At 40.0% G+C, this 13,369-nt stretch overlaps 2 protein-coding genes across 6 annotated transcripts in view; one reads left to right on the top strand and one right to left on the bottom strand.

Annotated features, from left to right (window-relative positions):
• Nucleotides 1-706: 706 nt before the first annotated feature.
• On the top strand, nt 707-5,136 carry gmnn (geminin DNA replication inhibitor). 2 transcript variants are annotated; one of them, XM_017692652.2, is made up of 7 exons: nt 707-1,154; nt 2,821-2,891; nt 3,691-3,792; nt 3,881-4,037; nt 4,276-4,358; nt 4,492-4,602; nt 4,682-5,136. In XM_017692652.2, exons 2-7 carry the CDS (start codon nt 2,838-2,840, stop codon nt 4,829-4,831), a joined length of 657 nt encoding a protein of 218 aa, XP_017548141.1. In that variant the 5' UTR covers nt 707-1,154; nt 2,821-2,837; the 3' UTR covers nt 4,832-5,136. The 2 variants fall into 2 exon arrangements, with proteins under 2 accessions (XP_017548141.1, XP_017548132.1); XM_017692643.2 differs by having other exon boundaries at nt 791-1,150.
• A 1,064-nt stretch (nt 5,137-6,200) lies between these two features.
• ripor2 (RHO family interacting cell polarization regulator 2) overlaps nt 6,201-13,369 on the bottom strand; it is an 87,502-nt gene continuing 80,333 nt past the window's right edge. For all 4 annotated transcript variants that reach the window (XM_037535378.1, XM_037535377.1, XM_017693881.2 and 1 more), the window contains 7 exons: nt 13,235-13,367; nt 12,602-12,763; nt 12,197-12,370; nt 10,800-11,002; nt 10,479-10,562; nt 10,272-10,362; nt 6,201-8,904 (listed from right to left, as the gene is read on the bottom strand). In XM_037535378.1, coding sequence (XP_037391275.1) covers nt 8,804-8,904; nt 10,272-10,362; nt 10,479-10,562; nt 10,800-11,002; nt 12,197-12,370; nt 12,602-12,763; nt 13,235-13,367 — 948 coding nt within the window. In that variant the 3' untranslated portion in view covers nt 6,201-8,803. The remainder of the gene's footprint in view (nt 8,905-10,271; nt 10,363-10,478; nt 10,563-10,799; nt 11,003-12,196; nt 12,371-12,601; nt 12,764-13,234; nt 13,368-13,369) is intronic.

Genomic DNA, 13,369 nt, shown 5'->3' with positions numbered 1-13,369 from the left:
TGGCAACCCGATGGAAACGTCACGTGATTGACATGTGACTGAAAATATGAGCGTTTTGTTGCTGCTTTTGACAGCAATGTTGTAGTACACCGATCCTTTAATCCAATCGTCAGGGTCACAAACTGTGTCTAATACTCTCCAGTGCCATCACACCCCGATGCACGAGTTTACTGCCAGAAAAGCGTCAGACAGGCAGAGTAACAGCGGGTGCGTCCGCGCGTCTGTGCTGCTCTTTATACGACACGTCACTGTAGCTGAAACCTTGGAGCGGTCCGTGTCCGACATGAGCAACAACAATAACCTCACCTGAGGGAGAACAGGCCTCGCGCAAAACAACTCCCTTTTAACCCATTTGGTTCGTTATTTCTAGCGACAGCAGAGGGCACGTTTAGATATGTAATCTCTACAGTTGGATTCTTTTTTGCCAACTTCATGTTCGAATTTACCCGTTCCACCTTAAATGTTGCGGCAGTTCCATCCTGTCGCCTCTGTAACTGCTGCTCCATTTAAGGTGGAACGGGAAAATCCGAACAAGAAGCTGGCAAGTAAAACTTAAGCGACCAATACCAAAAGAAATGTAGCGGTTTTTCCAAGAAGACAGAAGTGCGTTTGAGTCATGCGAACTTTGTTACAACTGAAAAAAACAAACTCAAATGCAGACATGATGTCCGGAAACATACTAATTCTGTGGCACTCTCGTCTTCATGACGGTGCATGAAGTGCCTATTATTATTAACGAGTTTCACAGCTGTACACGCTCGTGCTGAGAGCTCGGATCTACACCATATACACAGACGGCGATGAGGACGCTGGAGATCACGCGCACTCTCTCAGAAACCGCGCAGACGTCAGAGGTGTGTGTGCTGTTAGTGTCGAAACGTGTAAAGAAACCCGTTCATGCTCCCTGTCGGACTTCTACAGTCACCTTATAAAAGAGCGGGGGAAACCAAAACAAAGCAGTTGAGGTACGCGAGGCGTTCAGGGTGAGAAATCCTCTAGGGGTCTCTGCAGGATTTCAAAGTGGCGCCAAATTCCGGGAGTCACGTGGTCGACTACAAAGCCGATACTTAAGCTCGTGGCGCGATTCTCAGTTCAACACAGCGCCGAGCCGCGGGAGTGTCTGAGTTCAGCGCTTTATTTCGCCTGTTTTGTAAGTATGTAAATGTATTTTCACCCCTTTTCTAATAATAAGAAGTGTGTCGTTACAGGTTTCTGTGGCCTCGTCGATTTAAGCCAGAAGCTCCGTAACGTTAACCGGTTAAGTCCGTGACCTCGGCTTGTTAGCGTTATCTGTGTAGCTGTTTGCTCCGAGTCCGGTTTCTGGTCCAGTTTAAACGGTGCTGCAGTAACGTGTAACTCCTTCACCGTGAAAGGTGCTCCGGTAAATATGTTGTGCTGCGAGTCCTGTTTTGGTGTTTATATTCATGGAGGAGCCGGATGAATGTAGCCCCTCTGTTCTTTAGCCTGTAGCTGACTGTCTGCCGAGAAATCTGGGAGAATAAAGTCGCTACTTCGTTAGCGCGTTGTAGCTACGTAAAAAAAACGGGTTTAGACTTCATCCCAAGTGGTCGGTTTTTGCCCTATGCCTCGCTGACGTCCGCTTGAACTCACTTGTGGAGTTTTACGCCGTTATTAAGCAGAGAGCTAGGTTTGGTACGTCTTTCTTGCTCGACAGCTAGCTGTGAAACTAAAGCGCGCTGGTGGTCTGCTGTGGCTTGCAAAGCACCTGGTTGTGGTGGGGTGTCTACTTCACCTAGGGTCGTTGGCCAGCACGTACTCGTCTGCGCCTCTAACCAAGCGGCTATTTGAGTAGAGGAAACGACTGCGCTTCAGTATTAACCATATAACGTCTGTATCGGGGTTCTGCCTGAACACAAGGCTCGAACTGCCTGACTAAAGTGTTATTGATCTATCAAGTTTAGTCTTTCTCTACTGACGTCTAATAAAATGGAAAGTCCTATGTGTAATCAAAATCCGAATGGGTAAGCTGACTAGATGATTATCACTTTAGGCCAGGGTTGCCCAGTCCTTGTCTTGGAGACTTTAGCTCCCGCACACCTGGCTCTGATTCGTACACTCCTGAAGGCCTTCCTTATCTGGATAAGGTGTGTTGCATTAGAGTTGATGCTAAACTCTTTAGGGTGGTGGATCTCAAGGACCAGGACCACCACATCACCTAAGTGGCAACAGAGCATGAGATGGCTTTTGACAAATCAACACACTTACATTTACAGCATTTAGCAGACGCTGTTATCCAGAGCAACTTACAAGAAGTGCTTTGTCAATCTAGAGAAAGTATCTTTGCTAGTTACCAATAGCTTGGAGAAAAAGACAGTCCTGAGCTCAGATACTGCTAGAAACAGAATGTCCCTGCAGACACCAAGAGAAAGAGTTGAACGCAGATTCAACTCTGTGCCATTCAATGCAATACAATAACAAACACTGCTACCAGACTGACCGCTTACTAATGAATTGATGTCAACTTCTCAGCTGTAGCTGATTACTAAGACTAACTGAATGAGCTGGTTAGAATGTGTTAATTGTGTTGGTTTAAGTGTGAGTGTAACAATACACGAACCATGATTTAATACAAAGTGGTGTCTTGATTTAATGCAGTTGACGTAAGTGTAAAAATGTCTACGTGAACTTATTACAGAAGTGCAGTACTTAACAACTTAAACTTGTGCTTTTGTAACCTGAGCTATTGCTCTAATATTGGCACCAAGTTAAGTGCTAGTCACAATATAATCAGAGTACAATATATTGTTGCTATCTCTAATTTTGACCTCTCGTTAACTGTCTGCCTTAATGTTTCTGTAGGTAGTCGTGAATCAATCATGAGCTCTGCCAGAAAAATGAAGCAAGCAGAGAATCCTTGTGAAAATATAAAGGTGAGTTAAAATTTGTCCTGTTTGTCTAGTGCCATTCAGTGTGTAGCCAGGTTCTGAGCGCCTAATGAACTGTGAATTAAATGACTAATGTGGTTTGTGAAAGAAATGGAGTTTTAGAGTAGAAAGCAGGTCTTTATTGTATGTTTATAATGGCAACTGAAGTAGTCATGGGGCAGAATTCTGCATGTCCCCTTATTTTTAAGGACATTGCAGTCTTTCTAGTTGAATTAATGATTGTACCAAGATGTGCTTGTATTGGCATTGTGCACTAGTGTTTGAACCTGTTAACTGTGGCATAGGCTGCCACTGTGTTGTTTGAGTGAAAACATTAACCAGCTCCTAACTTGTAGTTGGCCATAATGAGTTTTTTGAAGCAAGTTCCCACGGTAATTATTTGTTCAGGAATCTTGCAGTAAGATAATGATTTGAAAGGACCAATCACTACCTGTGGGAATTCAAGGTGTTTGCCCCATGCAGCTGATGACTGGCCTGCCCCTTTCCCACGCTTGTTAGGCCTACAGACACGCAGGGCTGCTCAGCTACCAGGCACATTTTAGTCTTACAATGACAGTTTAACAAGAATGTAAGTGGAGAAGAGTGAGCCAGGTGAATTCTGTTTGTTATTGTATTCTGGGAGGGGAGTGCAGTTTGGCAGTTCAGGCTGTTCCCACGTTTTTTGACTTGCATGGCTTATACTACAAACCACCCCAGCAAGTGCCTTTTTTTTTTTTTTTTTTTTTTTTTTTTTTTTTTTTTTTTTTTGGCCAGTTATTTTAATCAAGATTTTGTGCTCTTGCAGAAGTTTTTTGCAGCACAAGCATCAGGTGCCTCATCGGGGAGGAGAACACTGCAAGTCCTTCAGCCATCTGCAGTTAATAAGAACCTTGGCAAGATAACTGGGGTACAAGGCCCAAAATTACTATAAACATTCCAGTAAAACGTAATTCAGGACAGAATCTCAAAGACTTTCCTTTCCCTAATCTCTTTAGACTGTGAGGGCTGTTCCTAAGAGGAAGCTGTTGAGTGCAGACCAGGTGAAGGGCTCAAAGAGGGTTAAAGCTGAAGTGGCAGTAAAAACCACAGACCCAGAAAATGAGAACCTGCCTGAAGGAATCCCTCAGGAAGCCTATGAACTGATGGTCAAAGGTAATTTTACAGATGCTTTAAAGTTGTACGGCTTTGAGCTTTCAATCCAAGCAAAAACATGCATTTGTTTTGAGGCTTTGGAAAAGGTCACTTTTGATAAGTGAACCTTTTGATTATTTGAGATGCTACAGAAGTAGCATTTGTGTAAATTTTTGTGCAGTAAGGTGCTCAGGACACTGCCCATCAGCCTCTTCACATCAGACCAATCTGTTAACATAAGCTTTCTGCTTTCTTTTAGAAACTCCTTCATCTGCCTATTGGAAGGAGGTAGCAGAAGAGCGACGCAAAGCGCTGTTCAATGTTCTTCAGGAAAATGAAAAGGTGAGTTATTGGAAATATTTAGATCTACAAATCTGCAACAGTGGTTCTCACTTCAGATGTACAAGATTTCATCTTAACCATTTTCAGTGGAGGCCAAATCGAGCATTGTACTCATCAAATATTTCTCCACTAGCTGCACAAAGAGATAGAAACTAAAGACGAACAGATTGCTCAGCTGAAAAGTGAAAATGATGAACTTCAGGAGCTAGCACAGCATGTCCAACACATGGCTGACATGATTGAGGTAAGCACTTGGTTTGCTTAATACACTATTGTCTAATGCATGGTTTTATTTTGAAATAATGTTGTTCATTTTCTGACAGAGGTTAACTGGTAAAAGTCCAGATAATTTGGAGGAGTTGCGAGAGATTGCCTTTGATTCAGTGGATAATGAGGATGCAGAGGAGCAGTATGAAGATGACTGTGAAGATAAGGATGAAGAACCAGACTTGGGTGAACAAAATGATGAATGAATGCCAAAAGCAGACGATGCCATGGCTTCAGATGCAGAAGTTCCCTCAGATACAAAACAGTCGGTGCTTTAAGGTCTTGGCCAGTGGTGATGTAATTTAGTACATTTCAACTGCCTGTGTGTTTGACTGCCTTTTGAACAAGAGATGTGCAATTACCTTTTGGTTTTAAGTGACATGCCTTTTTATATAAACTTAATGCTTTGTAAATACATTGACCACTTTTATGACTGTGTAGATTTGATGCACTCTCTGTACATATGTAAAACTTGGACATGTACATGAATAAAGTGCCATATTTTTATAAATACTGCTTTACTGTCAGTCCATAAAGGTCATGATTATCAAATCTTCTACTTGGGTGACTGAATCCTATTAGAGGAGGGTAAAATGTAAAAAAAAAAAAAAAAAAAAAGAAGACCATATGGTCACAGATGGTGTTTAAGAACCAATGATGGTGTCTTCCTGTAAGGATTTTTGTAAGTTTGGTGCATTTAAAACATGAATTATTATTATTAAGCTTGTTCCTATAAAGGTCTTTAGGTCCCATGTCTGTGTACCATACTACAGAAAACCTCAATAATTCATATTTGGTGAGGTGTAAAGGGGTTTTTTTTTTTTTTTAAAGTGGGCCTCCCTTTTTTTAATTGTACAGTAGTTATCTGATGGCTAGTTTTAAATAGTTATCAATGTTCAGTTCACAGCTTCAGTTCTGGACTTCTCAGTGCATTCCAGTCATGTGCTAGTCATTGTGTTCCATCAGCAGAACACCAGACTTTAGTGAAGTACCACATGAAATTATTGAATAATACTGGCCTTCCTCTAAAGTCTGTAGAAGATGAAGCAAATTTAGTTATTGTAAAATTGAATTTGCACATACATTGACAGTACTGTGCAAAAATCTTAAGTGTATATATGCAGTGTTATTCAAAATCATTAATCTGATGTAAACCTGCTAGAATTGGCCAGCCAGCCACATTCTCAGTGTGGAACTTCTGACTCGAAGAATAAAATCTGATGAGTACAAATCCACGATGATTCCTCAGAAGTTTCTAATTCTGTTTACCCCTTGTGATGCAACCAAGGTAACAATGAGAGGTGGAGCTTTGAGGACAAGGCTCAAATTCTCAGCATCTGATGGCACAACTTCATTATAAAAGAATGAGGAAATCATGAATGACTAGCTTATACCCAAAATGTCCAATAGTCTGCTGATGGAAAATAGTGACCTTAGGTCTGAGAGAATGTATGGAAGTCCATTTCTGCCACTTAAAAAAAAAAGCAGCCATATAGTCTCTTAATATTGACAGTGTCACATAATTATGACTCAATGAGACTTTAGCACTCAAAGGATTAGAACAGATAAAGTTGCCCTGATAATTATGCAAAAATAAACTTTATTGCCACTTTCAATAGACAGAAGAAATACTGTAAACTCAAAAGAAAAAAAAAAAATCAAATCGAGAGCTTATTACAGAACAAACATGACAGCGACAGTTCTGCAGTTGTTCAAATCAAAGTGGTTATACACTAAAGCTGTTAAGACAAGCCCTCTATGTTGGTAAATAAAATTTGTTTTAAGCCATGAATCATTAATACTAAAATATTTAACAGGGTTTTAGAAGCTTTAAGTGAAAAAAAATGTAAAAATACAACAAGGTTTTTGCGTTACCTTGGACTTGAATAAAGCATATCAATGTGCCACTAGTCACTTTAATCATATGTACAAACTAACAAACAAAAAATTCCCTTGAAAATTAATGTCCAAGTCAAAAAAAAAAAAAGAGAAGAATTCACAGAACAGCCAGGACAAAAACCTTAAAATGTTCATATGCAAATGGACAAAAGGCCTCATTTTAAGATAACAATAGTGATGCAGATTACAAAGTTAATCAGACTTTTACTGGGTTTGCATCAATTATGGCTTTAGGGATTTGTGCAGCTTCTTAGGACAGAAGAACAGATTAATAAAAATGCTAAAACAGAAGTAGTTCAGTTGTGCTTGCTAAGCATGTTATTACTCCAAGGAATATTTGTTCTCTGTACATTCTCTAAATGTGAATTTTCACCCACCAGTACAGGTCAGCCAATCTTTTGGTTTAATTCTCTTCACAATAGCAAAAACCTGATGAGTTAAAAGATGTTCTTTGTTTACACAACTGCACATTTGTACATTTTGACTGTTTAAATATGAACACTGGTTGTTAAAAACAGTGAAGGGGATGCTTTTTGCAAGATGCTTGCTGCAGGATTTCTCACCCTGAGGTATGTTAGGGAGAACACATTTCAAATATCACAACCAATCAATAAAACAACGTAAACCTTTACAGTAAAACTAACTCTTAGTGGGGTGTGGGGAAAAAGAAGAATCTCAGTGATTACAAAATACTGAAGTATGGTATCATATGTTCACATAAATATCTAGCTTGCTTAGTATATTGCAGATACAATCCATTTTTAAGATTTAAAAGAAAAAGACATGACAAGCGACATGTAAAAAATAAATTAAGTTGTGAAAATCAGTTTGTCACAGTAAATAATGTGACTCAGTAGTACAGTTTCAATAGGCACAGAAGCTAGTTGGATCACAGAGCACTGTACTTCCAGTCTTCATTGAAGTTAAACACCAAATTCACAGTAAATCCATTAACACTTCTCTTAATATACCAAAAAGTGCATTTTAACACACATACACACAAGCTCTCTTTCACACCCACACTAGTGAACGGCCTTAGCAAGGTCCAAGTCTGTTCTTCACCCTGTCCCCACTCACCACTGCCCTGCTACCAGGAGTGGACAAAATACAATAATTCTGTACTTGAGTATTAGTAGATGTCTTCTTGGTAAAATCCTAAAAGTATAAGTAACAGTACACATGTTCTAGCTTATAAATGTGCTTAAGTATTAAAAATAAAGGTACTTTTGAGTTTTTATAGACCTTGCTTAATATTTTGGGTTCTGTTCTACGGCCTGTTAGAAACATATTCATGGGTGCAGCTACACAGGTCTCCCCAGCTAAACCCGATCATCAAAATAATATTTATAATAACTCAAAGTACTTGAACTTTTGATACTGAAGTACATTCACAAGCAAGTCTTTACTTAGGTAGAATTACAGCTAGAATATTTGTACTTCTATTGCAGTAATATTTTACAAACAGTACACCTACTGTTACTCAAGTACTGAAGCACAGAACTCTGTCCATTTGTGACCTTATTAATGCAATATATAATCCCTGGAGTAAGATCTAAAGAACTTGTATCCACAGGTGGTTGTAGCAGGCCACCATGCTTCCACTACGCACTGTTCCACACCATACTGGCCCTCAATAGGCTAAAGGCAAGCAGGCTGGCTGTCATGTCCTTTGCTTGTTGTCTTTTCACAGCATCCAGAGTGGAGTGGTGTGGAGACAAGTTTACATCTGTCCAGTGATCAACAGTTAGAGCTTACATACATCATATCATGCATACACACACAAACCAGGAGGGTTAAATCAAACGTGTCCCTCAGAATCCCTGAAACTGAACGGCACATACTGGGGGGGGTTGAGTGTTAGGAAAATAAGCAACATAGCTCTCAGGTAGTTCAGGTAGGATATGCCACACAATACGATAATCGATAATTATGTGCTCTATTTACACGCATCTGATAAGTGCAAATTCAGGAATATCATCATATAACTAATACCAACAAATAATTAAACGGTAGTAATAAAGAACGTTATTACTGTAAGATCAATAACATGAATAATCATCATCTAATGAAAGTGATAAAAGTACTGCTGTAACTGATCTGTCCAGAGAGAAATGGCTTCAGAAGTCTCCTAGTGAGGAACCCTGCTTGAGCGGCCTTGTGAGGAACTCAAATGTCCTCAGTGTCTGCAAACTCTCAGCCTAAGACGATAAACGTCTGGGCTGGAGAGTGCCACAGAGACAGTAATGCTGGGGCGTTCACCCTGGCTTTTTCAGCTCCTCTCAGAAGGCAGTGGTGACAGCATTGCCGCGACGCGTTCCCAGTCGCACCATCTCCCTCGGCACTGTGTCCAACTGCTCATATGCCAGTCGACCTTCTTCACCTGCGCACACATAAACTCTCTGATGAGCCAAGTGTTAACATGAGATTTCCTTTAGAATAGCACAAAAAAGATTCAGTTATCTGTAGGGTTTACTGTATACACATTCCACATGAACACCGAGTGGCGTATCGACAATTACCAGAAACAGTAACGTGACACTGCACAGAACCTAACATGACAATAAATGACTGCATGACACAATTATGGCATAGTTATGTCAAAGTTGCACAGAAGGGTTCCATACACTTTTCAGACATGACACAGTCCACGAACTAAACTTTGTAACTGGTGAGTTGAATCACATCTATTTGAGCAAAGGAATCAACAGGCTTCCTTTGAAGTCCTTTGACTAGATTTTAGCATCCCAGTTCTACTGTGTTTGCATTATCATTGTCTTATGAAAGCCCCTCAACTCCACTTGAAAACACCAGCTGCCCTTTCACTTTGTGTGCACATTTTATTACAAATGGTTACACAGAATTGGTCCAGAACATGTTGTAATCAGGAATGGACCAAGATAAAAATTTACACTGGCCACTCTGAACCAAGATTAAGAATTTGTGGCAAAACATTATGTAACATTCATCAAATATGCATTGTAGATATAATTAACAAGCATACTTCAGTCTTAAAAAACAGTGTTTCATTTTGCAAGTTGCCCACGTCCACTCTATTTTTCCATTACTCCAGTCAAACTAGAGCCATGCATCTGTTTTTTTATTAAACTTGTCAACTTGTGGTGTCTGCCTTGTGTAAACGGACAAGCTCAACAAAATATCACTTCCTTCTTCAAATCATATCTTAGCCACACTAATTATTTTTTTCCCCATTCAGTTTCATACCATGTAATCTTTTTTTCGTAGTGATCAGATTCTTTTTTTTTATTGTCAGCACAGCAGGTGGCCAGTGTTATAGAAAGAAGTTGTGACTTGTCATTATGTTAGCTATAGCAACGGTTACCTTAATGTTACAGTTTCAACAAAATGTGATTAAAATAAAGTTCCATGTCTGATCAAACGGCCTCTGAAACGTGCGATAGGAAGAAAAGCAATTTTTTTTGTTATTCATGGTGGTGTTTATGAATATGTGACAATTCAGTTGGTTTGGTGGTATATTAAAAGGGAAAACTGAAAAAAAAAAAACACTTGGATCACAAGTTCTGCATTTTTGGTGGTGTGAAATGTTATGGCTAGAAGCACCAGGACATAGTAAATGTTGATCCCATCTTGTAACAAAATCTTGTTACTTCAGTGCAAGTTAAAACTAAGAATGATTTCTCTTCTATAAAGTTAGTTTGGAGACAGCGATGTGTAATTCACTTTCTCCGTCATCAACAAACAAGCAGACACTGTTAGTTATTAACTTACCAAATGTGAGGAGTGTTTCTATGGCAACATGGCGGAGCTCTTCATCGGCTGAGTCACACAGTGACACGATTGCATTAATGCTCTCCACAGCCTGGGACAGAGAGACAGAGGCCCTGAAATACCATACAATCTTCAACATAATCACATTATTGCAACTGAATAGCCTACAAACCACTGTGATTGCATCAGTGTGTCCATCATACTGACCTGCAGACAGCTTAGGGCAATGCAAGCAGCTCTCTGTGTATGCAGCCCTGCTTCTGATAAGGCTTGAGTGAAGTAATCCACTGCCTGCCCACACACACACACACACACACACACACACACACACACACACCCACCCAATGAAACCCTTAGTAGTCTCTTATATGTCATTTAAGGACTACACACATATCTGATGCTCAAAGGCAGCTTGTGAGGAATGAGAGTGATGATCAAAGGACAAACATAACATAAACCAGCTGATTAAATCAGTAACTCAGAGTCAGGCTGATGGTCAAAAACACTGTGATGGTCCATAACACTTACCTTTGACCTGAAAGATGAATGTGAGGCAGCATTAGAGAGGAAGGCATTGGCCGCCTTGCTGAGGTCAGGATCATCAGAGGTCAGGAGACTGGCCAGGGCACGCAGGGTATGGGGGCGGGGCTGGAGGAAGGAGACTGACATCTCCTGCAGCTCCTTCAAAGAGCTTTCTGCATCACCACAGCTCAGACGCTCCGCAAACATAGCTGCACACAGCACAACACACATCATTCAGCCTCATACTGTGCACCTTATGTAAAGACAAACTTTATATGAAATTCAAAGTATGTCAAAATAAAATACTGGTGTCTATCTTTACTCTTAGGGTGCATTTATACTTTTAGTTTATCTCTCTTGGTCCAGACTAAAGCAGAAAATGATAAACTATTGCACATTAACATATTTATCATTTTACACTGGCATATTTTACATTGAACAAAAAGATGGAAACAAACATCACACGAGTAAAACACCACAACTGATTGATTCACAACTGTCTGAATCATGCTGTTCAGGGTTCATTTTAACGGAACTGAAATCTGAAATAAGTCAGAAATAATCTTTAGTCACAGTCACAGTTATGGTAGTGATAAAAAGCAATCTGTAATTTGATATTCATTTTTATTTACTCAAAGCTTATTGAAACAAGTGTAAAGGTTCTGTCGAAAGTGCAGATTCTAACTTTCACTCCATACGACATTTGTGTTTGTAAGTAGAAGAGGAGATAAAATTATCCTTTAGATTTAAAGACGTTATTGTGGATATTAGTCTTAATTTGTAGGTAAATAATTTGTTGTTTGGCAATTTTTGTCATTGACAAAACAAACAAAAAAAAACTTTTATATTTACATATCAACACGTGTCAAGTGTTGATATGTAAATATAAATAAAAATTGCAATTTGCAGTGATATACAATTTGTTATGCAGTTAACTATGCAATTTTATTTTTTATTTAATTCACCACTGAGTGTGCAATTACTTGTCATATACAAACTGTTATTCAATAATATGCAAAAGTTTGTGCAACTTGGTCAAATTACATGTTGTTGATTTTCAATGTAAGAATAACTTAAAACAACCTCTACAAAGATATTTACATAAAAAAAAAAATTACATTACGTTAAACATATACCATATTTAAGTGTGTTCCCTATGAGTTAACTTGTTTAAAGTAGCACTTTGAAAGATTTTTTGTTACAACTGAAAAAGTAGCTGAGTCAGAACAAGCTAATACATGCACTGCTGCGAAAGCCTGAAATAATAATAATAATTTAGTCCCACGTTGCAAAATGTTCTACCTCACATTGCATGAAATTGCATATTTCCAAAGACGATTACAAATCTTACATAATGCAGCTTTAATTTATTTAAATCAATGGTGTGTGTGTGTGTGTTGTACCTTCTCTGGCCACCTCCAGCAGGTGTTGCTCCATGTCGGTGACGTTGTGCTGGGTGGCATAGCTGTGGAACTGAAACACTGTCAGTACATCCTGGGCCAGAGAGGATAGGGAGGGGCAGGCGGAGACGGCCAGGTCACTCCTGTCCACCATCTCACTCACAACCAGCCTGATAACTGCACACAACGCACACACCAGAGGTTACATTAATAACCAGTGCAAGTGAATTAGTGAATAATACTTTACCAACCCAGTGCAACCTAAATCTGTCCTATTGTTTATGAGTCATTATGTATTTTTCTGACCATTATGACCACTACCCAGCTATGTGCAATAGTAAAAACATAAGAAGCGAAAGAACAACTGGTCCTAGTGTACAGCTGAATGTGTGCTGTGAAGGCGTGTACCTGAGTCTGTACTGTGTCGGTGAGTCTCCTGCAGTGGCACAGTGAAGCTATGATGCATGTGTTTGAGCACACGGTCCAGTGTGGTGTGGAAAAGGCCTCCAGATCCAGTACACTCAGACCACAGAGCCAATAGCGCCGGACGCTCCACCAGTCCAGGTAGCACTGAGTATGCACACGCACACGCACACGCCCACACACACACACACACACACACACACACACACACACACACACACTTCTGTGATTAAAGCAGCTTAATGTTTAAAGGGTTAAACTAAAACTAAAACTTGTAAAGGTCCCATATTTAAGTTTGTTTTCTGTAGAGGACGTGTTAGCATCTTTTTACTTAGAAAATCAACAAAACATGTAATTTGACATGCGGTGTTCAAACTTTCTCTCAGGACTGTGATTTGTACGGCACAACGTTCTGATCATGTGCTGCACACGTCTATGATGATACCAAACTATCCAGGATTGATAACCTAAGAAACAATCAACTACCAGCTTCGGTGTAGGTTGCACTTGGTGGCTAAATTAAATTTCTGTGGGGGCCTGTGCCCGCCCAGATCCCCTTCAAGGGCTTGCCACTGCACTACCACCCGAGATCTACCACAGAATGTACCACACACTTACCATCCACTGCGGAGTTGATGCTGCCCAGTCGCTCTATACTGTTCTCAGTCAGCTCCTCCAGCAAGAGAGTCTGTGTTGAGAGCTTGCGCAGATGGGTCCTGTGCTGCCATGGGCTTCCTCCTGAGGTCAACAGCT

This window comes from Pygocentrus nattereri, chromosome 27 (assembly GCF_015220715.1).
Source record: "Pygocentrus nattereri isolate fPygNat1 chromosome 27, fPygNat1.pri, whole genome shotgun sequence".
Lineage (NCBI taxonomy): Eukaryota > Metazoa > Chordata > Actinopteri > Characiformes > Serrasalmidae > Pygocentrus > Pygocentrus nattereri.
Note: the sequence above shows the minus strand (reverse complement) of the source record. Positions and strands in the feature narration are given on the sequence as shown.

Excerpts from the sequence above, each read along its gene's own strand:
- gmnn (XM_017692652.2), top strand. The coding sequence starts at position 2,838 with ATGAGCTCTGCCAGAAAAATGAAGCAAGCAGAGAATCCTTGTGAAAAT. Across the intron at positions 2,892-3,690 it reads ATCCTTGTGAAAATATAAAG|AAGTTTTTTGCAGCACAAGC; the intron begins GTGAGTTAAAAT and ends GTGCTCTTGCAG. Across the intron at positions 4,603-4,681 it reads ACATGGCTGACATGATTGAG|AGGTTAACTGGTAAAAGTCC; the intron begins GTAAGCACTTGG and ends ATTTTCTGACAG.